The sequence below is a fragment of the Jatropha curcas genome, chromosome 1, assembly GCF_041381405.1.
Source record: "Jatropha curcas cultivar XTBG-Jc1 chromosome 1, XTBG_Jcur_1.0, whole genome shotgun sequence".
Taxonomy (NCBI): Eukaryota; Viridiplantae; Streptophyta; class Magnoliopsida; order Malpighiales; family Euphorbiaceae; genus Jatropha; species Jatropha curcas.
The window spans coordinates 29,056,504-29,078,665 of NC_143151.1; the positions used below are offsets into that span (position 1 = coordinate 29,056,504).

Below are 22,162 nucleotides of genomic sequence, written 5' to 3' on the forward strand. Positions count from 1 at the left end.
TAATTAAGAATAAAAAAGTCAGTTTCCATGGATAATAGATATTATTTCAACAAAACACAAAAAAAATTTGTTGCGTTAATATTCAAATATATGACCTATGTAATTAAACGTGGTCAAAGGTATGGAGTTTATATAGCCCGTTTAATATTTTTCTTCAAATTCGAATATTTTATATTGTTAATAAATTAGTTGTGCTTGTGTTGATCTCAACTATGTCCATGTGTCAAATCAATTGGACACGAACCCAACCCATCAATCTATTTTGACACTCATGATTAGCTGTTGATCAAAATCTTTATTAAATACCTCTAATCTATTAATCTAATCTATTAATTGGGTATGAATCAGTATAAATCAATTGAATCAAATGTTATCGTAAAGTTTGAATCAAATTTATATGAAAGATTTAAATAAATCTTTATTTTTGTTGAATTAATAAGACTGTAAATGCATCAAGGCGCTCGTAAACTACTTGAGGCTCAACTCGATAAAAGTTTGTTCGAACTCATTAAATAAATGAGCCAAACTTATTAGTTTAATACATGTTTTATCAAGCTAGTTCACGAGTTAACTTAATAAGCCGAAATTAATAAACCTTATGTCAAAATGATGTCTTCTTAGTTTGATTGATGTGTTCTTACCGGTTTGCATGAAGGAGACTAATGTTAAAAAAACAAAATGGTAAGATGAGTTTGTTTACAATTGTATATATCAAACTCAATATTTTGTTATTTTTAAATGAGTCAAATTTGAGCTCAAATTTTCAAACTTAAGTAAATTTTTTTGAGTTTGAATTTGAATTGACTCGGTTATAATTTTAAAATTAGTAAAGAGTTAAAAAATATTTATTTATGTAATACAAAAGCAATAAAATATTAATGGAAATAAAGAAAGAATTTAAAATATTTTTGACTCAAATGGGAAAAAAAAAGTAATTTAATTAAGTTTGATGTTATAATATTATTGATTTGGCAATAACATTTTTGGCAATGTCTATGTCATTGTAAAAGAAGAATGACAATCCGTGCCATAAAAATTAGCTTGACTTTTGTGGATTATGCTTGCCTAATATAAATGATATTTTTTACTTAATTTTTAAATTTGTGCCCAATTAATTTTTTTAATTTAATTAAAGAATATCGATCATTTATTTGCTAATAACAATGTACGTTTAAATGGACTAGGAAAATTTTCCAAAAAAAAAGAGGAAAATGTAAAAAAATTAAAAATAAATATTATAAAAACAAAATTGTGATGATATAAAAATAAATTATAATTTAAAATGAATAAAAAAATATAATTTAAGAAATTTTTTTCTGTGAATACTCTCCTTTTAATAAAAATTATTTTTTATTAAGCTGGTGCGGGGTATTAGACTATGGGAGGTAAAAGTAGAGTCACTTGCCGTTGATGTAATCCAAGCAACTGCCAATGACAGGAAAGCGTACCTAGGAAGCCGTTTCACTCAACTTCACTCTGCTCAGACCGATCACTCTGAGGAAAATTGATCACTTCCTCTCTGCTCAAACTTACTTCACTCCTTTCTTTTTGGTTTTTTCCGGCCAAAATGATGGATTTTGAAACTATTAACCCATTTCATTCAACCTCAACGCCACCTTCATCACCGACACAGCCATCGCCGCCACCAATCTCTGTGTCTGTATCTCAGAGAAATCCGGCAGATAGATGCTTTGGCTGTGGAAAATGTGGACACTGGATAAAGGAATGTCCTAATAAAATAACAAAGAAATCACACCCTTCTAGTCCTAACTTAACCTCCTCAAGCTCTTCACTTAATACTTGTGATGTACTACTGATTCGGTGTCCTTGTGGTCGAGGCAAGTGTCGCATTTTCACCTCTCATACACAGGCAAATCCTGAAAGGAAGTTCTACACTTGTCCTGTTGATAAATCATCGGTTAGTCTTTCTTTTTTAGTGGTTAGTTACTGAAAGAATTTCTAGTTGTAGTGTAAATTAGATTGATTGATATAAGTTTATTTTGTTAAGTTTAAGCAATTTTTATTCAGGGAAGTTGTGGCTTTTTTAAATGGTGCGATGAATTAAGTATTACACCTCCTATATGTCCTTGTGGTGCTGGGTTTTGTAGTCTGAACAGAGATTCCACTAGCCCGTACGAAGAAAAATGGTACTTTGCTTGCCGGATTAAGAAAGTATGTTTTTTTTTTATTTCATTTGTTTATTTATTTTTGTCCTAATCCTCTATTTGATTTTCTTTAGTAATTGATTTAAGATGGTAGTTGCTAAGTATGACAATGGGGAATTTTGCTTGAAATATTGGTTGAAGAATTCTTGTTGTTGTAACTGTTTTTGCGTTCCTCTTTTTGATCTGTACTTTAGCCATCTCTGTCTGCAGCTATTTCCGAAAAGACTTTTTTTTTGTGTTGCTTGCAATGTAATTGCTTTGATAATTTTTTTTTTTATTTTCCTTTGTATTTTATCTTGTTCTGCTGGCAAGTGAAAATAGAGAACCTTTCTGATTTTTCAGTTTTCATATATTTTATGTTGTTGGTTGTGTCCTCACTCCTGAACCAGGGCCATAAGCAACTCATCAGTTGTATATTTATATGTATGGAGTGCGGTAACTGCCATCTCTAGTGATGCTTGTTATAACAAATGATTCATTGTGCGTTTTATTCTTATTTTTCACCTCAGGGAAAGAGGGTTTTCCCCTTTTCTTTTTCTCTTTGAGTTCATGTAACATGCATGGAAAACAATAAAGAATGCTTCGTCCCCCAACCTCCATCCCCCGCAAGCTATTATGAAATTGGTGACTTGGTTTATGCAATTTATTATGAAATTGAATGTTGTTGTACTTGTAAAAATCTCTTCCAAGATCCTCTTAGGTGTGTCTTTGATCTTTTCCACTTTCTTTTATATTACAACTGCTAGTAGGACAACCGACATTTGAAATAGGTTCATCTAACATTAGGAAATTGGATTCATCTCTCATATACCACTTATCTAATGATCTCATAATTAAGTGTTCTAGGTGTTTATGTTCACTTAAGATTGACTGTGATGCAGAGCCATGGAGCTTGTCCATTTGTCCAGTATGTTGATTCTGAAGTAAATGCTATGATGAAAAGGTACGTAGGTGGAAGGAGGGGGCACACATCTCTCCAGTTCAACAATGTAAATAATGACCTGGAGAAGAAAGAAGTTACAGTTGCTTCTGCGATTGAAGTTGCTGGAAATATTGACTCAGATATGAAAGAAGATGCTTCTGAGATAGAATTGCCAGTTATCATTGCAGCTACAGAGCAAGATGAATCCCCCTGTGGGGACCAAGTCATGCAAGGGGCAGAATCCTGGGATCCAGTGGCATTGAATACACTTGAAGTGTTCCATCAAACTCCAATATTTCAATCAGAGAGTCACCGCTTGAAAGAGTTATGGAAGCAAATTTCTGCTTCAGGGAATATGATAACTGGAGGTGTGAATTTTTTTTTATTTTTTCCTCGTTCTTTTTCGGGTTTTGTGGGGAAGGGGTTGTGCATGTGAGGCCTATTCATTTTAGTTTTATTTTATCATTTCAATTATTATTGGTTACTATTAACCATTTCAAAATATTGAGGTTATATTTCTTTTTTCTTCCTGGCGGTTCGTAGATGTTATTTATCAAATTTCAGGTCTTCGTGTATCTGGTTGGTTGGGTCGGTTTGCTTTTCCTCCATCGCAGTATCCAAAAGATTCTCCTGTCATGCCTATCTTTTGTTGTGAGCATGGCTCAACCCATTTCTTTGTTTACTTTCTTTACTCATATCAAGGGTTTTTGAGTCTGTTGACACTCTCATCTTTTGCAGGTGTTTTCCCTTCATTTGACCCTGTTACAATCCCGGAAGATGTGGATATATGTGATGCTGAAGGCTCATTTCTCTTACCACATAGTACCTCAAATGCTGAAACTGACACGCAAACTACTGGACAGAATGTTCAAGAGCCTTCAAATGCTGAAACTGACACGCAAACTGCTGGACAGAATGTTCAAGGGCTCAAAGATTCTGCTGTTATAAAAGAGAATGACACTAGCATATCAAAGTCAGTCTTAAACTCATATGGGCAAGCTCTCCTAAATATTCTGGAGTCTATGAATCCACCCAATCACGAAGCAATGGTAAAACTGGCAGACGATACTTTTAACATCTTCAAGAATCTGTCAATTCAATGTGATCCTTTTGTTGAGGGTGTAAAAGAATACATTCAAGCTGTATCAAAACTCCCTTCAATTGAAAAGTCTATGCCTAAAGGCCTCTCATCTAAAGAACTAAGTAAGCTGTACGATGCTGAGAAATTGCAATTCGACAATGTTTCTCGCCTCCATACTGAGGCCGTGACTGCTTACAAGGCTTCAAATAATCACCTCCAGTCACTTCAGGAAGAATTGTCCAGTGTCAAGGCTAGGCTTCTCGAGCTTGAGAAACAGTTGTGTTCTTGTGAGAGTGAAACATCTGCACTCAAATCACATCTTGGTGAAGTTGCCGAGGATATGTTGGAGTCACAGAGAAGTATGGAGGCTGCATCAAATGAAATGGTGGAAGCTCTAAAACTGGAACAGCAGAAAGAATCTGTCCTTGATGCAGCAAGGGCTGCAATGGAAACTGCAAGGATTTGGATCCAACATTGATATAACTAGATAATCTAAGTTACTGTATTTGTATAATAAGTACGTGTTCTAGTTATAAGCTGTACTTAGGTTCATAAACTGGCTGTCTTCTATGTAAAATATGTTAAATATAATAATATTCTAACTTGGGTTGAGTTGTAAATTTCAGATTAGGTGCATGCCTCTCTTCCTGCAAACAATGAAGCCCAAGTCTGATATTTAAGGCCGTTAGTAGTATATGGAAAAGAAACCGAAAAATTTTTAGGTATACTCACTCCGCGTGCGAAGTCAGTTATAGATCTATTCAATAAAATAAAATCATATTAGCTGAATCCATTCAATATCATAAAATCATATTAGTTGAATCGGTTCAAATAATTCTATTTCTATTTTTTAACTTGGTTTTTGATTTTTGATTTCGTTTTTGATTTTAATTTTTAATTTTATATAATTTTGATTTCAGTTACTCTTTTCAACCTGTTATAGTAAAATAATTATTTTCTGAATAAAATTCAACTGTATAACCAAATTGATAGGTTGAGATTCGATTTCAGTAAGACCAAAGTTCATTTTTTGAATTGTGCAGTTGGCAACCGAACTATCGCTTTGCACACCCTTTAATCGTTTATTGTAATTTTGCCAACAATAGATAGACGCCACTGCTCTACCAAAAAGGAGAATATGTGCGTTCCAACCGCCATTAAATGTAATTTCCTTTTCTCTTTCTTTTCTGAATAACTCCTTTAAAAAAATAAAAAATAAAAAAAACAAAATAAAAGGCTCCTTCTCCTGATGCCTCACACTTGCCGTTCGATTAGCATCACATTATTTATTTATATAATTTATTAAATTTTGTGAATTTAAGCTAACGTCTTATTTATATTTTTTTTTTTGTGATGGGCACCGTCTTGGAGCCCGATGTGACTGCCGATCATCCTGCTTCAATACTCCGGCCACAATCTCCCCGGCGATATTTTTTTTTCTATCTTCAGCGTCGCACACGGTGGGAGATTGAATTTCCTTTATTGATTGATTTTCTTTTATAATTTCTTTTCTATACGGTGAATCTCTCTTCTTTTGACATTTCTTCGAATACCTTCTTCTTCCTCTCTGGTCTCACCCGTGTTTCCAGTCCTTTTCCGCGTTGAATTGGTATTTTCCTACTTTGACCTCCATTTCTTTATGTATTTATTATATCCGCTTCGATTCTTCGACAGAAATGACAAAGTTTGAATCTTTATTCAATCTGTCAAAGTGAAGATTTGGGTAGTAAAAACAAAATTCGGTGGCGGTGGGTCTTAATTAGGTCCGTCTTGGCAACAATTCCATTTTTATTATAGAGAAGCTTGGCAATCTTATACACATATATTGAGGTAAATAAATTGGGGGTGTTTACTTTTGGAGGTAATTTTTGAGTTGTTTTTGGGTTTCATTAGATTTTTTGATAAAATGGAGGCAAAAACAAAAAATGATGAAGAACAGAGAGCGAATTGTTGTAACCCAGTTAAGAAACAAGGGCCAGTAACAATGGACCATGTTCTATTGGCTCTAGGAGAGACCAAGGAAGAGAGAGAACAGAGGATTCGGTCTCTTTTTAATTTCTTTGATGTCACCAATTCCGGGTATTTAGACTATAACCAGATTGAGAAAGGCCTTTCTGCTCTCCAAATACCTGCAGAATACAAGTATGCTAAGGATTTGTTGAATGTGGTTGATGCCAATAAAGATGGGCGTGTTGATTACCAGGAGTTCAAGAGATATATGGACGATAAGGAACTTGAGCTGTACCGTATTTTTCAAGCCATTGATGTTGAACATAATGGTTGCATTTTGCCAGAAGAGTTGTATGATGCACTTCTTAGGGCAGGTAAATTTTAACTCTCCATTTGGATGTGCTAATCATGAATTTATGCTTCTCCTTAGGTTGCTTAAGAGTCATTCTATTATGTGATATTTTCCTCGATTTCTAGTCTAAACTGACTGGTTATCATTACCAGTAATCTTGCTGATTATTGAATGCCCTTTGACGCGCATTGCTTACTGCTTAGGGAAATGGATTTTGAGTACTACGACTTAATACAATAGCCAAATGCTATTAACTTGAATGCATGGCAATTTGTCTCGACCCTGTCACTAGTAGAGGAAGAGATGCACTGGACCTGGAAATTAGACCTGGATCTTCCACTCACAACTGCCTTACTTGTTATCAGGAATGTGAACCCACTAATTTCTTGTTTTGTATGTAGGTCAGAGCTTGCACAAGATATTTTATGCATCTTTTATACAGAAGAATGTGGATTATGGAAATAATTATGAGAAATCAGTTCTTTGCATGGCAATTTTTCTCCACCCTATTTTAAGTAGAGGAAGAGATGTACTGACTCTTGAAATTAGACCTGAATCTTCTACTTACAACTCTGCTTGTTATGAGGAATGTGTACCCACTAGTTTCTTCTTTTGTATTCAATTAAGAGCTTACACAAGATATTTTATGCATCTCTTGTACAGAAGAATGTGGATTATGGAAAGAATTATGAAAAATCAGTGCTTTGTAGCTGCTGCTTAGAACAAATTGATCACAATGCTGAAGTGATGATAACCAGTTTGTTGTACATAAGAGTTTATATTGTTTAGAAGCACATGCCATAGATTGTTTCAACATACAACATTCATCACTTGTGTTTGCCTTTTCCTGTCCTAATCTTTCTTTTGGACAGTAGTGTTTGGGAATTAGGAACGATATTTTGTAGGTTCATTCTATAAGCCACACCAGTCTTTCTTTTGTAGGGATTGAAATTGATGATGAGGAGCTTGCACGTTTTGTTGAGCGAGTTGATAAGGATAACAATGGTGTTATAACTTTTGAAGAATGGAGAGACTTTCTTCTGTTATATCCTCATGAGGCTACCATTGAGAACATTTATCATTACTTGGAAAGGGTATGCCTTGTTGATATTGGGGAACAGGCTGTTGTCCCAGAGGGCATAAGTAAGCACATTCATGCGTATCGATATCTGATTGCAGGGGGAGTAGCAGGAGCAACATCTCGTACAGCAACTGCACCTCTTGATCGTCTAAAGGTTGTTTTGCAAGTCCAAACAACACATGCTCGTCTAATGCCAGCAATAAGGGATATATGGAAGGAAGGGGGTGTCTTGGCATTTTTCCGAGGCAATGGATTAAATGTCTTGAAAGTGGCACCAGAAAGTGCTATCAGATTCTACACTTATGAAATTCTGAAAGATTTCATTGTGAAAGCTAAAGGACAGGGGAATAAGGCTGATATTGGTACTACAGGCCGACTCTTTGCTGGCGGTTTGGCTGGTGCTGTGGCACAAACTGCCATTTACCCGATGGATCTTGTGAAAACCCGATTGCAAACTCAAGCTTGTGAAAATGGAAAAATTCCGAATCTAGGGTCAATGACAAGGGATATATGGGTTCAGGAAGGACCAAGGGCATTCTATAGGGGCCTTATTCCATCTCTTCTTGGAATCATCCCTTATGCAGGCATTGATCTTGCTGCATATGAGACCTTAAAAGATATGTCCAAGAAGTACATTCTGCAAGACAGCGGTAAGGTCTTTCTTATTTCCTATTAGCAGCTTTATATATTTTTTAATGAAATAGCTTCGATCTTTTATATATGTATTCTATCTTTTTAAATACCTTTTCATGTTGTATGTTGACACTCTTCCGTTCCTTTTTAGAACCCGGTCCACTTATCCAACTGGGATGCGGAACTCTATCTGGAGCTCTAGGCGCAACTTGTGTTTATCCATTGCAGGTTGTCAGAACAAGGTAATATATGTATACACATAATCGTCATGGCATTTGATATTAACTATCACTTCATTTTGGAGTCACTGCATATTGGACTAATTCTGCTTTTGCTCTTCAGAATGCAAGCTCAGCGCCGCTCTAACACAGGTGCTGCTTACAACGGAATGTCTGATGTGTTCAGAAAAACCTTTCAACATGAAGGGATTAGGGGATTCTACAAAGGGATATTTCCTAATATGCTCAAAGTGGTTCCATCTGCAAGCATTACTTATATGGTTTATGAGGCCATGAAAAAGAGTCTAGATTTGGAATAGCAATAAAATATGCTGCTGTATCAGATTGCTACAACAATGGATATGGCTAACTGTCTGCACAACAAATCGTTGGGGTAGTCTGGTGATGAAGATGAAAATGACAAGAATAAGTAAATTTACTAATTGAGTAGATTAGGGTTATATCAATTATTATTACAGAAAATCTTGCATCTAAACATATTTAAGGGCAAAATTGGGTTGTCCATCTTTGTTGATGAGTTGATATGAATTCGCACATTTGTTGTACGATACGGAAGCAACAGGATAAATGCATTCAAAAACAGATTTTGTAATTCTTTTTAGTGGCAATTTTTGTCAGAATTACTATAACATGCCCTATTTTTTTCCAGGATGCTTTCTCCTTTGCATGCCTGCATGGCTTTTGTTGCTTTTTTCTGTAAGTTAGTTGTCTTAGGCTACTAAACTAAGAGGGCACTAATGGTGAATGCATGTACAATCTAACGATAGATCCAGATTCGAATCCTCCATAACTCAATACTCAAAAAAAAAAAAAAAAAAAAAAAGAATAAAAGGAATACCAAATGAAGAGTGGCATGCACTGAAGTTATGCCAAGTATTGCATTGCTCAAAGCTGTCCTTGGTTTGTTTCTAACAAGCCTTGCTTTCCTTCATTTTCGAGTCCAACAAATTGCAGAAAGCAAGTTTGTTAATCCCATTCTAAGATCCAGTGGCTGTTTTGATAAGCATAATAGCATAATATAATTTAATTGAGTGCATTTTTAATTTAAATATTCGACTAAAAATGTATTTGATTAATTTCGTTTTAATATTGCTGATTGTGGCTTATTTATGCGGTGGATTGGACTTACATTTTTTTTAAAATATTAATTGTTCATGAAAAACTTCGAAACACTAATTTTAATAATGTCAGAATAATATTCTCAAAAATATATATATTGTCAGAATAATGCTTGGTGTATTTTAATTTGCATGTATATAACAAAAAAAAATATTTTTAAAAATTTCACCTTAAAGCTCCGGTTTTTAAGATAACAATTTGTTTAGGAAATATTTTCCAAATTTTTTGATCTGTGAAGTGCTTAAGAAAATTAGTTGACAGAAATGTTTTTATAGTTGAAAGAAAATCAAATCATTTCGAAGAAAAATGATTTTTTCATTTTTTGGGAAAAATTTGTCTTGGATGTTGACAAATTTATGTTAACTTCATAAAAATATTCATTAATATGTTAATCACAGATGGTCATTGTTAATAGTAAATTTTTAAAATATAATTTTTTTAATTATAAATATATTTATAATCTCTTAAATTAAAGATTTTTTATATTGCAAAGAAATAATAGAAATTAAATTATTTTTTTAAAAAAATTTATTTTTCGAAAACAAATAGAAATTTTTTTTTTTTTTCTAAGTGTAAAGCAATATCTTTAACCGGATAGAGTTAACAAAATTTTCAATTTTTTATGCTAATAAATTAATGGATGACCCTTTTACAAAAAAGTAGAAAAAAAAAATTATGGATGACCATAGTGTTGTAGCCACTAAGCTACATGATTTTCCACAAAAGGAATAACTTTGATACCTTGCTTAATGTACGAAAAAGAAAGAATATAAATAAATGAGAATACAATAAAGTGGACGCAATTACACAAATAATGTAAGAGAGATTGTTTTTATTTAATTGTCGCGTCAAAAAAATGAAAAAACTTTTGAATAATACTCTCCAACGCTAATGTGTATTTAGGATATTAAAAAATAAATAAAAATTTGGTAATCAAGCTGAGATGTCAAGGAATGGCATTTGGTAAGATGGTGCATGTGTTTTTAAAGTTTGGTTTTACCAATTGCTGTCTGTGGTGGTCTGATTTGGACCGTTAGCAAGCAAGGATCAGAATGTCTATAGGTCGCTTGGTGAGATGGAGAGTTGCGGCGCGGTTGTGAACGCAGCTTTTTCTCTGGCATTGCAAAACGCAACTTTTACACTGTCGTGTGGTCCTTGTCATTGCCAGCTGTTAACTATGTCAGTTTTGTATTTATAGTATTATGGTCAATGCAATTACGGGAAAAGGTGTAAACATGCCGAGTAGAGTTATAATTAGCTCGAATCCATATGATAAGTATGTGCTCGACCGCGATTCGTTTGAAAAAAAGAAATTAAGTTTGAGCTCATCGAACTAAGTTTTAAGTTCGAAAGTTACTGAAGTGATATGGTGTTGTTTTCATATATATTTAATTGAACTAGCTTCGCAAAGTGATAATTAGATTTATAAAGCTGACTAACGAGTTATCTCGGTAAAATTGACTTACGAGCTAATGAAATATTATGGAATAAGTTTAAACAAGTTTTTATCATATCGAGTCTCAAGCAACTCATAAGCGACTCACTGATTTAGAGTCATAATTGTAAAGTTCTAAATTAAATTAATCTCAAATAAAATGAATGTGGGAATAATAAAAAAAAATATAGTTTTAACATATTTTCTTCTCTATTAAATATGAAAACTTGTTTTTCAGTAATGAAATATAAAGGGTTAAAATTTTAGTTTATTAAAGGATTCTTTTGGCATGTTTTTTATTTTTTACATTGGCTCTGATTTTTGTTTTTTTGAAATGGTAAAAAATGAAATTATAAAATATATTTTTAGTATTTAATATGTTAAATGAAAAAAACAGGTTAACACACAGTAAGAGAATAATATAAAATATAGTTTTCTAAATAAAAAAAATTATTAACTCACTTTTTAAGTCATAAACTTTTGGTATAAGACAACAAAAAACCAAAATAAAAAAGCATAATTAATACCAAATATAATTTGGTTCTTATGTTGCAATTTTAGTATATATATTAAAGGAAACATTAAAAAAATCATATTTTAGAATTTGGATGAGTGGATGGAGATAGGCATTTCCATCCAATAATTCAAGCCTGCAGTGCAAATGGGCTGTGCTTTTTGAACTAAAAATTGCAATTTCCAATCCTTATACTTAATGATTCCTCCGTTCCATTTTGTTTATCTGTTATTCTTTTTTTAGATGTCTCAAAATATTTGTGAGATTTCTAAATTTGTACATATAAAAAATTATTTTTTCCATAATAATCTTTATGATTGTTTATCAAATAAAAGACTTTTATTAGCATCTTAATGAGTTATTTTGAGTAAAAATGGACAAAATAATTTTTGTTGATTTAAATTTTTAATATGCGTGTTTTGTCAAACTATACAAAAAAAATGGAACAGAGAGAGTATTTATTTACATATTATATAAAAATTGTAACTTAAAGTTACTTTGAATGCAATTAATGAGTCAAAATAAAAAAAAAAAATCATACCATTTAGAAATTTCATTACTTATATCGTTCAATTCTTAAAATTTCAGCTCTTAATTTTTACTAATTTTATATCAAACAAGAATTAAATTATAAAAATTCTGCAACATTTGAAGAGTGTGTATATGGATTTAGAAGAATCTTTTGTGATCAAAAAGCAAATACGTGGGTGAAATTTTGTTTGTCAACATTATGAAAACGACAATTCGTCTTTACAAAAAATGAGAAAGGACAATATGTTGGAATTTTTATTTTTAAAAAGAATTGAATTATTCTTTTTATTATTATAATTATTGGAGCAATCATAATCACAACCCAATATTTTTTTGCTATAATATAGCAAATTATATTTAATCTCCTAAAACCTCTTTTTCATTAAAATGTTCAATAGATGGTTATGCAATTACAATATGAAAATGGCATAGATGAAGTAAGGTTACATGATATTTCTAGCAATTAGACTCTTTTTTTTTTTTTTTTGGAACATAATAAATTTATAAACTCAAAGGATATTAAATAACCAAAAATATATTTGATTTAACTTAGATTTAGAACAATTTTTACTGTAACGGACTGAAATATCTAAAATGCTTTCAACAGGTTCATACGATAGTTTTGACTCTGTAATATTTTAAACATTTCATTCTGTTAGCTTGAAAATTATGTTAGGCTAAATTGAACAATTTTGCATGACTCATTAAATATATGCGCATGAAAATATATTTTGTAAAAAATAAAATTAATTTGTTTCAGTGATTATTTTTAATAGTACTAAGATTATTAGCTAAATTATAATCCTAAATTAAATTAAATTAAAAAAAAAAACGATAAGTGTGAAATGAGAGTTGTCTGAAAGTGCATGACCTCAATGAAAAGTAGTGTTAAACAACTATTTGTCTTGATATAATTTGGAATAGGTATCTTTGTGATGTTGCTGTTGCCACATGTGTCATGTCCTTAATTTACTGCATAAACTACAAAACAAAAGTGTTTGACTTCAAGTAAACGCTTTCAATTCTAATCTGTTCCTCAATTATTATTGGACAGAGTACTCATCCCCTCGTACGTGGATTAAATCAAATGTTATGATTATCAGAAATTGAATCGATAGTTTGCAGTCGGAAAGATTCAGAATAAAATCAATCGAACCGTTGTTAAAATCAATCAGTTGCAACTGATTCCAGCTGATTTTGATTTCAGAACTAAGAACCGGAATTGATTCTGTCATGTTGTATAACCAAAGTGGAACCCTAAACGTAGGGCTTTGTGCTTAGTTTTTTTGTTGGTTCCTTTGTACATAAATTATTGGCATTTGGCATATGTTAATTGTTTGTGATACTGATCCTTAACGACTTGTATGATTTTGCAAATTCGCAAGTCAATAACTCAATATTTGTCACAATCACATTTTTTTTTTTTTAATTTGTATGTTTCGAGATTTTTTTTTATTTTTTTAAAGATGATTTTAAACCTGCATCTCACGTCAATCTGATATATTCAAAATTACTTTTTAAAAAATTTTTGGAATACTATTCAATAAATTAGTTTTTAACCAAGCTTCTGAAACCATTTATAGTAACTAATTGCATTAATCTGGTTAGGTGTAACATTACTATCTTTGCCATATAGAGCATTTTTATTTTTTTATTTTTTTATTTTTTCAGTGACTGTAAAGATAAAGACAGGATGATATGTCTCCACATCGATCAACATGACCCACAGTGATCACGTGTTTTGAAATTTTGAGCAAATTCTTTTTTTTTTTAAAACATTAATTCATTATTGTCGATTGGGTGTGGTCCGGTTGACCTTCTTACTTATACGAAGAATATGAAACCTTTTAACTATAAGTATTTTCACCAATTTAAAGAATTCAAAAAATGACTATTTTCTATTGTGTAACCTACAGTATTAGCTTGGCCTATTAAACCTTCCAATAAATAAAAGAAATAGTAATTCATTATTTAAAAAAAAAAAAAAAAAACAAAGTGTTCTCATAGTTTAGGACTTGTGTGGTCACATCCACTTCAAAATTTATATTATTTTTATATTTTTTAGTCAAACTTTTATAATATAAAAAATATTAATTTTAATTAGTTTTATAATTAGAATTAAAAAATTGCATCCTCATCTCACGATATGGAGTTACGTGTTTATGTACTTAATCTTGATATTATATTGTTTGTTCCTACTACCACGACGCTTTCAATTCGATTTTACTTTTAAGTTCAAAATTTTGAAATTTACAACTTATTAATATAGAATTTAAATTTAAAAATATTTATATTTTTTATTAGGAAAAACTGATAAATTTTTTTTTTTAAATATTCATTGCTACATTAGCCGCAGATTGTTAATCCTTGATTACTTATTTAAAAAGGCGATATTTAAAGAGTGAAATGATTCATGGCTAATCCGTTTGCGATATTTCATCGCTAAACTGCGTGCTTCTTATAACGTAAAGAGCGTAACATTTTGTAAATTATTATGAGTCAAAATGTTAAACGTTATTTTTTTATAGTGTCCGATAATAGTGTTTGAATTAGTTTTTAAAAATTAAGATAGTGTTTTATAAAATGTTAACACATATAATGTTTAATTTTTAATATTTTATAAAATACTACTCAAACAGCTAAATGCCACAAAAACAACTAATTTTACCAAACAAACACACAATTACTCTTTCAAATTTTAAATGCTACTATTACTATTACGTTATTGAATACAATAAATAATAAAAATATTTTTTTATCAAATCAAAATAATAAATACTACTTGAAAAGTTATTGGCCGACCGATCTAAATAGTTAACTACAAAATGCACTTAAAAGGATTAACATATGAAAAAGAGATTAAGCGCCATTTCTTTATCATTTGAAATAAAAATAAATTCAGTCTCTTTCCTATTTCTCCATGCATGATCCTCTCTTGTCTTCTCCATATACGTGTTTCAACAACAATTTTCACTTCCAAACTATTTTCTTATCCTTCTCTTTGACGTGTCTCTCAAAATCCATCATTCACAAATTGATAAACAAGAGAAGACAAAATAATATCCAAATCTAAAATTATTCTACTGTTAAATTCTAATTTCTCTTTCTCGTCCAAGATTTCTCTTTAAAGAAATATTATTACTGATATGTGAAAATTGACTGCTAGATAAAAATAGAAGCTATTGAGTTTGTTAAGAATCCCACGTCATCAAAATATTAAATCTATAACATACGTATCAGGATGAAAAGTTTATTACATAATTAGTTAGTACTGACACTTTAATATTGATATATTTGTAATATAGTACTTTATTTGTAATAAAGTGAAGAGCAATGTTAACCATTTTCATTTAAATAAAAAAGAGTTTTAGTTTAAATGAGAGTAATTTTTATCAATCATTAAGAAAACAAAAAGAATAAAATAGTAATAATTTTTTTAAAATTCTTTTAGTTGACTTGGTGCATGAGTGGAGGCATGGCCACCGGTTCATTTTGAACCGAAATCGAACCGTATTATAGATGAATTGAAATCGAACTGAAACTGAACCGTACTGTAGATGAACTAGAATCGGACTGGAACTGTCGGTTCAAAGTTTTGAATCGGAACCAACAATTCAAAGGCCGGTTAAGATTCATGTGAATGTTAAAATTTGAACCTGAACCAGTTCGGAACCGGCGGTTATAGGCTGATTCGAACCGAAAATTTTATATTTTATTTTAAAAATGATAATCACTTAGTCTATTCTATACACCTCTAAAAGTCTCAATAATATTTTACTACATGATATAATTTACTTAAGATTTTTTTTTTTTTGAAAATACACTTTATTTTAAAAGTTAAAAATCTAAAAAGTAAAATGGTAAAAGAAAAAAAGAAATATTTAATATAAACTTATATTGTTTTTATTTTTTTTTCCTTTTAAATTGTTTACTAAATTCAAAATTATATTCTTTGAAGCATATTTCAAAATTTTCTAATAATTTATTTAATTAATAACATTTAGACAAAATAAAGTGATAATTTATTTGATTATTTTATAAAATTAATTAATTTTATTCTTATATGAGCATAAACATTCTAAAATTTATTTAAAATAAAATTTACTAATATTTTTTAAACTCATATTAATATTTTCAAAAGAAATATGTAACGTTAAAATCGATTTTTTTTTAAAGCAAAAACATTTATTGCCGAAAATCGTAATCGAAACCGCCAGTTCATTGGAACCAGAATCGGACCGAAACTAGCAATTCAATGGCCAATTCAGATTCAACATTTTAAAAATTTTGAACAGTTGATATTTACCTGCGTGCAGGGCTAAGTTTTGTTTATCTTGAAATTTTCTGCATTTTTTAGAACTTCAAAAATATGCCAATTATTTCTTGGTACTTGGAAAATTATGAAATCAATAATAAAAAAAAAAAACAGGAAATTCAAAAGTTGTGAATTTTATTTCCATAAAATATGAAAATATTTGGATTAGTTATTATAACGAGCACACGAGCTAGTATGGGTTCAGACTTAAAAAGAGTGTGAATTTCAATGACACTGATATCCGAAACCAATAATAACAAAGTTAAGCGAAAAACGAATTGGAAAAAGAAAAAGAAAAAGAAAAAGAAAAGAAAAGAAAAGAAAATCACCTTTCTTTAAAGCGATAAAGATACTTTACTCATATACTTTCATTTGGATATTAAGTAAAATTTTAATTCCAATAAATAATAGGGAATGAGATGTACTTAATCAGCACCACTGTTTATTAGGTCATGTTCGATACTATTTAACTTAGTATAGCATCACTATATATATTTTTTTTGATAGAAACCAAAATTTTTGGTCTTACTTTAAATGTATTTTTCGAAAATTGAACTTATATATCAATTATCGGAAATTGAAGTCATCTACCACTATAATTAACACATTATTGGTAGCATTACAATAATTTGAACTAAATTGTTTTTTTTTTAATATAGATGAATGAGATTTAAACTTGAAACTATTATGAAATTATATATATAATTATCGTTGGCTATGTCTAGTTGGAAGAATTCTTCTGTTACAATATCAATCTTATATAAAAATAACCTTATCAATGTTAGCTACAAAAACTTTAATCATTTTTAAAATTTTAAACCTAAAGACAGATAAGATCATTTCTATATAAAAATTAATCTTATAACAGAAAAATTTCACCAAAAAAAGGTAAATATTTAACAGTCAATTATGAGAAATAATATTCTTGAATTTAATTATAATTTAATAAATTAATATAAAAGAAGGAGTTTTTTTTCTATCCTTACCGATCAGCTAGAATTTAATAAATAAATTGATATAAAAGAAAGTATCTTTAAAATTTTCAAAAAGGTTCGAGTAATACCCATAACTGTAAATATAAAGAAAAAGTTAAAAGCAGGTCACATAGTGGAGACCGGGTCTAAAGGACATATATTCCTCAAGACATAATAGACTGGGTATTGATGCTAATTTCTAAAGCAACTTTATCTGTGAAATCATATTTGGAAAATAAAGATTTGTGAAAATGACTATTTAATGTTTGTTCTTTAACAGTTCAGGTCAAAATAGCACATTTTGATGCTCTGGAATCTCCATGCTTGCCCTGGAAAAGTTTGCAAGCCATCCAATTGCCTATTTGCTTCATGACTAGCTGTGAAGCTTATCTTTTTATATATAAGCTACATTTTATCTCTAATTACACTTACATTTCAACTCTTAAATTACAAATCATAGTTAATATCAAACCGACATGTCTAAAAATAATTAAGAGACCCCAAATGAGGAAGAATTAGATTTTTTTTATTTGATTGTCGTCGAATTCATTTTATTCATTTGTTTATTTTTTCGGTTGGAAACATAAGTCTTATTTTATATAGATATATAATTTTTTTTAACGAGATGCATTAAATATTTTATCCAAGACAGAACATATCATGAATAATATTTACAAATGACAATCGAGAGACTTAACATTTTCGGAACTATAAAAATGTAGGATTTATATTCCGATTATGAAGTGTAACCAATCCGCTACTAGAGTTAGGGAAAATAAACATCTTTGTTAGTACTTAAGCTCATTATATATTTACAGGTTTGACTGTCTTTATTGGATTTTAATCTGATGTAGTTGTACTTGAAAACCGTAACTGTATTTGTCTGCTTAAATTACAGCACTGCTTCAATGCATATTGTAATACCTTTCTTGTAAATACTAACTAATTGCAAAAGTTTACCTTTTGGGTAAAAGCTCCCATGGCATATTTACTAAAATGAGGTTTCCAAATTGCAGAAGCAACAAGTTCTATGTGCAAAGGTCCTATAATATCCCATGCTTTAAAATTTTCTTAACTATATATATATTGATTTCAATAATTAAAATATGAGTTTACTTTTATTTTTATTGAATAGAAAATCATTAAATTGAATGTTCTATTATTAGCTCCAATATTCCATTCAGTATCATATGGTGTGAACAAAGAAATTATAACATCTTTGTTCTCATGATATATTGACTAATGCTTATCTAACCATTAATAATTAGCACCTGAGTTGTTTTTTTTTTTTTTTTTAATAATGTTCAAGTTTAAATGGAAAATTATTAATTGCATTTATATATTTTTATCACCGTATGAACAAATTATATTTTTATATAGAGGACTGCATTATCATAATCATTTTTTTTTTTTGTTGGGTATAAATGTGAATGAGATATAATAATAGTTTTTGCTGACTTACTCATAATTATAGTGTATGATTAATATAGTTCAAGTATTAACCACTAATTTGAATAAGTGGTTGGGAGTGTTCAATTAGCATTTAAATTTCACAATAATTAAAATACTTGGTAAATAAATTAATTGGTATAATAATAATAATGTATTAAAATCATTTTCGTTAATTTTAAATCTACATTTCTCCTTCTCAAAAAAAAAAAAGTTTCTAATTATTATTTTATCCTTTCTATTACTTATTAATACTTGGCTATAAAAATTATGAATTAATTATTAACTGCATATTAAACAAAATTTACTAAAAAATGATTAAATTAGTAAAAGTATGCTATATTTTCATATGAATTTTACTTAAATACCATTTTAATTTGAAAGTAACATTAACTATATAAACCAATATTATTTTAAAGGACTAGTTATTATTTATAGAAAAGTTATTATTTTATTGTCCAAGTCTTTTGATTTTAAAGGACTAGTTATTATTTATAGAAGAGTTATTATTTTATCGTCCAAGTCTTTTGATTGTTAAAAGATTAACGAATTCTTTTTTATAAAAAAAAAAAAATCAGCGAATTCTATTAGCTTCTGAAAATAAATTTTCATATCTAATCTATACAAGTATTTGGTAATATTTGATATTATAATTAATAAATTATATCTTTAAAAAAAACTATACAAACAAGAAAAAATTAAAAGTGGATGAATATAATTTTAGAAAACTGATAGTAATGTACTATGTTTTGAAACATGAAATTAAGAAGGAGAGAAAATTGCCGGTGGTGTTGGATTCCAAAATTAAGGACTTGAAGCTTCCACATGGCTGATGCAATGCAATGCAACCACCATTATTATTATTATTATTTCAGCTCCGTTATTAAAGGTTTAATTTGGTCAAATTATGTCAGTAGAGGCGCCCAAGTACTTGCCGGCTGGCCATTGATTTCCCTTGCTCGTAATTCACATTTATTCTATCATTAAAATATTTTTTTATTGGTTTTTTCACTCTTTATAAAAATAAAAATAAATTCAATTTTGCTCTATTTTTTCCCTTCCTTCTCTTCTTCGTTTCTCTTTGTTTTCTTTATCTTTTACATTTCTTCTCCTTGTTTTATTTCCATTTTATATGAAGTATGTGCCTTTTATTTTTATTGAATAATATCTATTTTACAAATGTTGATTTAGAAGTTGGTAATATAGCCAACTTACCCTACATTATAATTCCTCTATTTGAATTAGTCATAAGTAATAAGTCTTTAGATAATCCGATCAAGTAAGAAATATTTGGGGAATTTATTTTATTTATATTATTAACTGGTTTTATTAGAGTTTTATGTAAGATCAATTAAACATATTGTATTTTTTTTAGTTATGAGAATTTATTTTATATCTGGTCTTCCGAGAAGGACTAATATCTTTTTTATTTTTATTTTTTTGAAATGGAAAGCAAGAGTTCAAAAAAACGAAATCCCATCTCTCGTTGGCTGTTTGCATTGATTGAAATTTGATTTTTCAAATCCTAATGTTTTTTTTTTTTTTTAAAAAAAATCTATTGTTATATTTCAATCCATTTAGGTTCTATATAAATAAAATTATATTTTTATTTTTGAAATTTGGATGGAATGTGAATTTGTGGTCTAGGTAGAGGGGTTTGAGCATGTGATGATGCATGTGGAGATTTATAATGTCATTGTCATATTTAATGATGCATGGGCTTTTCTTATATTCATTTCTATACTTTTATTTTGTTAATTTAACTTTTAAATTTTATTATTGAATTGCTTCCTGTTTTGGGGGAAAAAGGATCCTTTGGATTTGAGTTGCCTTCTGATTTACTCACTTACGAGCTGGTCCCACATGATTGCCGGCCTTCAATAATCTTAACAAGGAACTTCTTTACTTTATCATCTCCTTTTTTGATATTTTTTTTATCAAATAATAGAATTTTAAGTATAAAGTCTAATTAATAAAAAAAAGTATTTATTTTATTTATTCCATTGATACTTTATTTAGTAAATTCAATTAAATTAACTAATCATATATTTGTTAGTTAGTTTTATCATTCGTTTAAAAATGCAGAGAGTAAAAAATCGTGTAGCTCACAGTTCTATACCGACTCATTTGACTTTTAATAAATAAATAAATAAAATTATATAAAATTGAATGGATATTTCTTTTTCTACTTACTATAAGTGACATCCTTGAGCCAATTAAGTCGTATTGTACTACAATGGTAAAAAAAGTCAAATAAATTAGCCAACATCTGGAATAATGAAAAATAACCTTCCAAAATACTGCAGTAAATGAATAAAGATATCCATATTGCAAGCTCTTTTTTACTAGTAAAATTTTTTTTATATGCCAAATTTATTTGATATTCCAATAATTCTTTTTTTTAAATGAATTTATGAGTTATTTTATATGTTTTGAACGAAAGAAAAATAAAACGAGTAATCTCTTCCTTTATTCAATAGGCCTTTCTAGTTTATATGAATTAAAACTATAATCACGTAAATTTCTAAAAAAAATTAGATAAATTTCTTATTACTATTTACTAATTTTTTTTACTAAATATAGAAAATATAAAAAGAAAAACGTATAGAAATGTATATGGAGGGGGGAATTTTTTTTGCTTGTAGGTAGACGCAATGAGTTTGGATTTATTATTGATAAGCAGTTTCTGGGAAAGGCATCCAAACAAATTATTTAAAAGGGAGGGCCGAAGGAAATCAAAAGTATCCCAACCACTAAGATACTAACCCAAATAAGTTGACTTTTCCTATATATATATATATATATATATATATATATATATATATATATTTTTTTTTTTGTGTGTATTTTTCCATTATTAAGTACATGCTCATTTTTGCATTAATCATTATTAAGATTAATTGTTTGAAATCCAGATCAGTGTTTTTAAAATTAGACCAAATATCGAATTGGATTTATACCGATTGCACCCACTACTAATTTTTAACACATTCACTGCATTTATACGTTATTTGTTAATTAGGTGTGGTCTAATTGGTATTTTTGCTTAGAATCATCTCGACCATAAGGACCAATTTGGTGAGTACAAGGAGAAGGTAGAAGGTTGGACTATCACTGTTGTGTATTCCGCAGGGTTATTTAATCTCTTTGAAAGACCATTAATCAATAAAAAACTAAACTTACTATTTAGTTACATGCGAAGCCCAATAAATCAGAATAATATTGTGGTGGGCTACCCAGCATAGAGTATTACATGCTTTTTGAATGACATTCAAAATTGGTGATAACTTTTGTGATAGAAAAATCTCGAACTCGAGACCTATCACTCCGTACATCTTCTACGAAAAATTGGAAGATCAATCAAATCAAACTGTACTAGCTTCAAAATTTACTATTAAACAT

At 29.4% G+C, this 22,162-nt stretch overlaps 2 protein-coding genes across 4 annotated transcripts; both read left to right on the forward strand.

Moving 5' to 3' along the window:
* Nucleotides 1–1,407: 1,407 nt before the first annotated feature.
* On the forward strand, nucleotides 1,408–4,788 carry LOC105630230 (uncharacterized). Of its 3 annotated transcripts, none has more exons than XM_012211991.4 (5): nucleotides 1,409–1,918; nucleotides 2,029–2,172; nucleotides 3,047–3,455; nucleotides 3,631–3,738; nucleotides 3,826–4,788. In XM_012211991.4, exons 1-5 carry the CDS (start codon nucleotides 1,568–1,570, stop codon nucleotides 4,644–4,646), a joined length of 1,833 nt encoding a protein of 610 aa, XP_012067381.1. In that variant the 5' UTR covers nucleotides 1,409–1,567; the 3' UTR covers nucleotides 4,647–4,788. The 3 variants fall into 3 exon arrangements, with proteins under 3 accessions (XP_012067383.1, XP_012067381.1, XP_012067382.1); XM_012211992.4 differs by having other exon boundaries at nucleotides 3,652–3,738; XM_012211993.4 differs by lacking the exon at nucleotides 2,029–2,172 and having other exon boundaries at nucleotides 1,408–1,918.
* A 483-nt stretch (nucleotides 4,789–5,271) lies between these two features.
* LOC105630231 (calcium-dependent mitochondrial ATP-magnesium/phosphate carrier protein 2) lies at nucleotides 5,272–9,071 on the forward strand. Its single transcript, XM_012211994.4, has 4 exons — nucleotides 5,272–6,492; nucleotides 7,413–8,201; nucleotides 8,336–8,426; nucleotides 8,527–9,071. The coding sequence occupies exons 1-4, from the start codon at nucleotides 6,075–6,077 to the stop codon at nucleotides 8,720–8,722; spliced, it is 1,494 nt and encodes a 497-aa protein (XP_012067384.1). The 5' UTR covers nucleotides 5,272–6,074; the 3' UTR covers nucleotides 8,723–9,071.
* Nucleotides 9,072–22,162: the final 13,091 nt, after the last annotated feature.

What these genes read in the sequence shown, in the direction of transcription:
- LOC105630231 (XM_012211994.4), top strand. Translation starts at nt 6,075, where the DNA reads ATGGAGGCAAAAACAAAAAATGATGAAGAACAGAGAGCGAATTGTTGT. An exon ending in GTACATTCTGCAAGACAGCG is followed by an intron (nt 8,202 to 8,335) that starts GTAAGGTCTTTC and finishes GTTCCTTTTTAG; the next exon opens with AACCCGGTCCACTTATCCAA. An exon ending in TTGCAGGTTGTCAGAACAAG is followed by an intron (nt 8,427 to 8,526) that starts GTAATATATGTA and finishes TTTGCTCTTCAG; the next exon opens with AATGCAAGCTCAGCGCCGCT.
- LOC105630230 (XM_012211991.4), top strand. Translation starts at nt 1,568, where the DNA reads ATGATGGATTTTGAAACTATTAACCCATTTCATTCAACCTCAACGCCA. An exon ending in GTCCTGTTGATAAATCATCG is followed by an intron (nt 1,919 to 2,028) that starts GTTAGTCTTTCT and finishes ATTTTTATTCAG; the next exon opens with GGAAGTTGTGGCTTTTTTAA. An exon ending in TTGCTTGCCGGATTAAGAAA is followed by an intron (nt 2,173 to 3,046) that starts GTATGTTTTTTT and finishes ACTGTGATGCAG; the next exon opens with AGCCATGGAGCTTGTCCATT.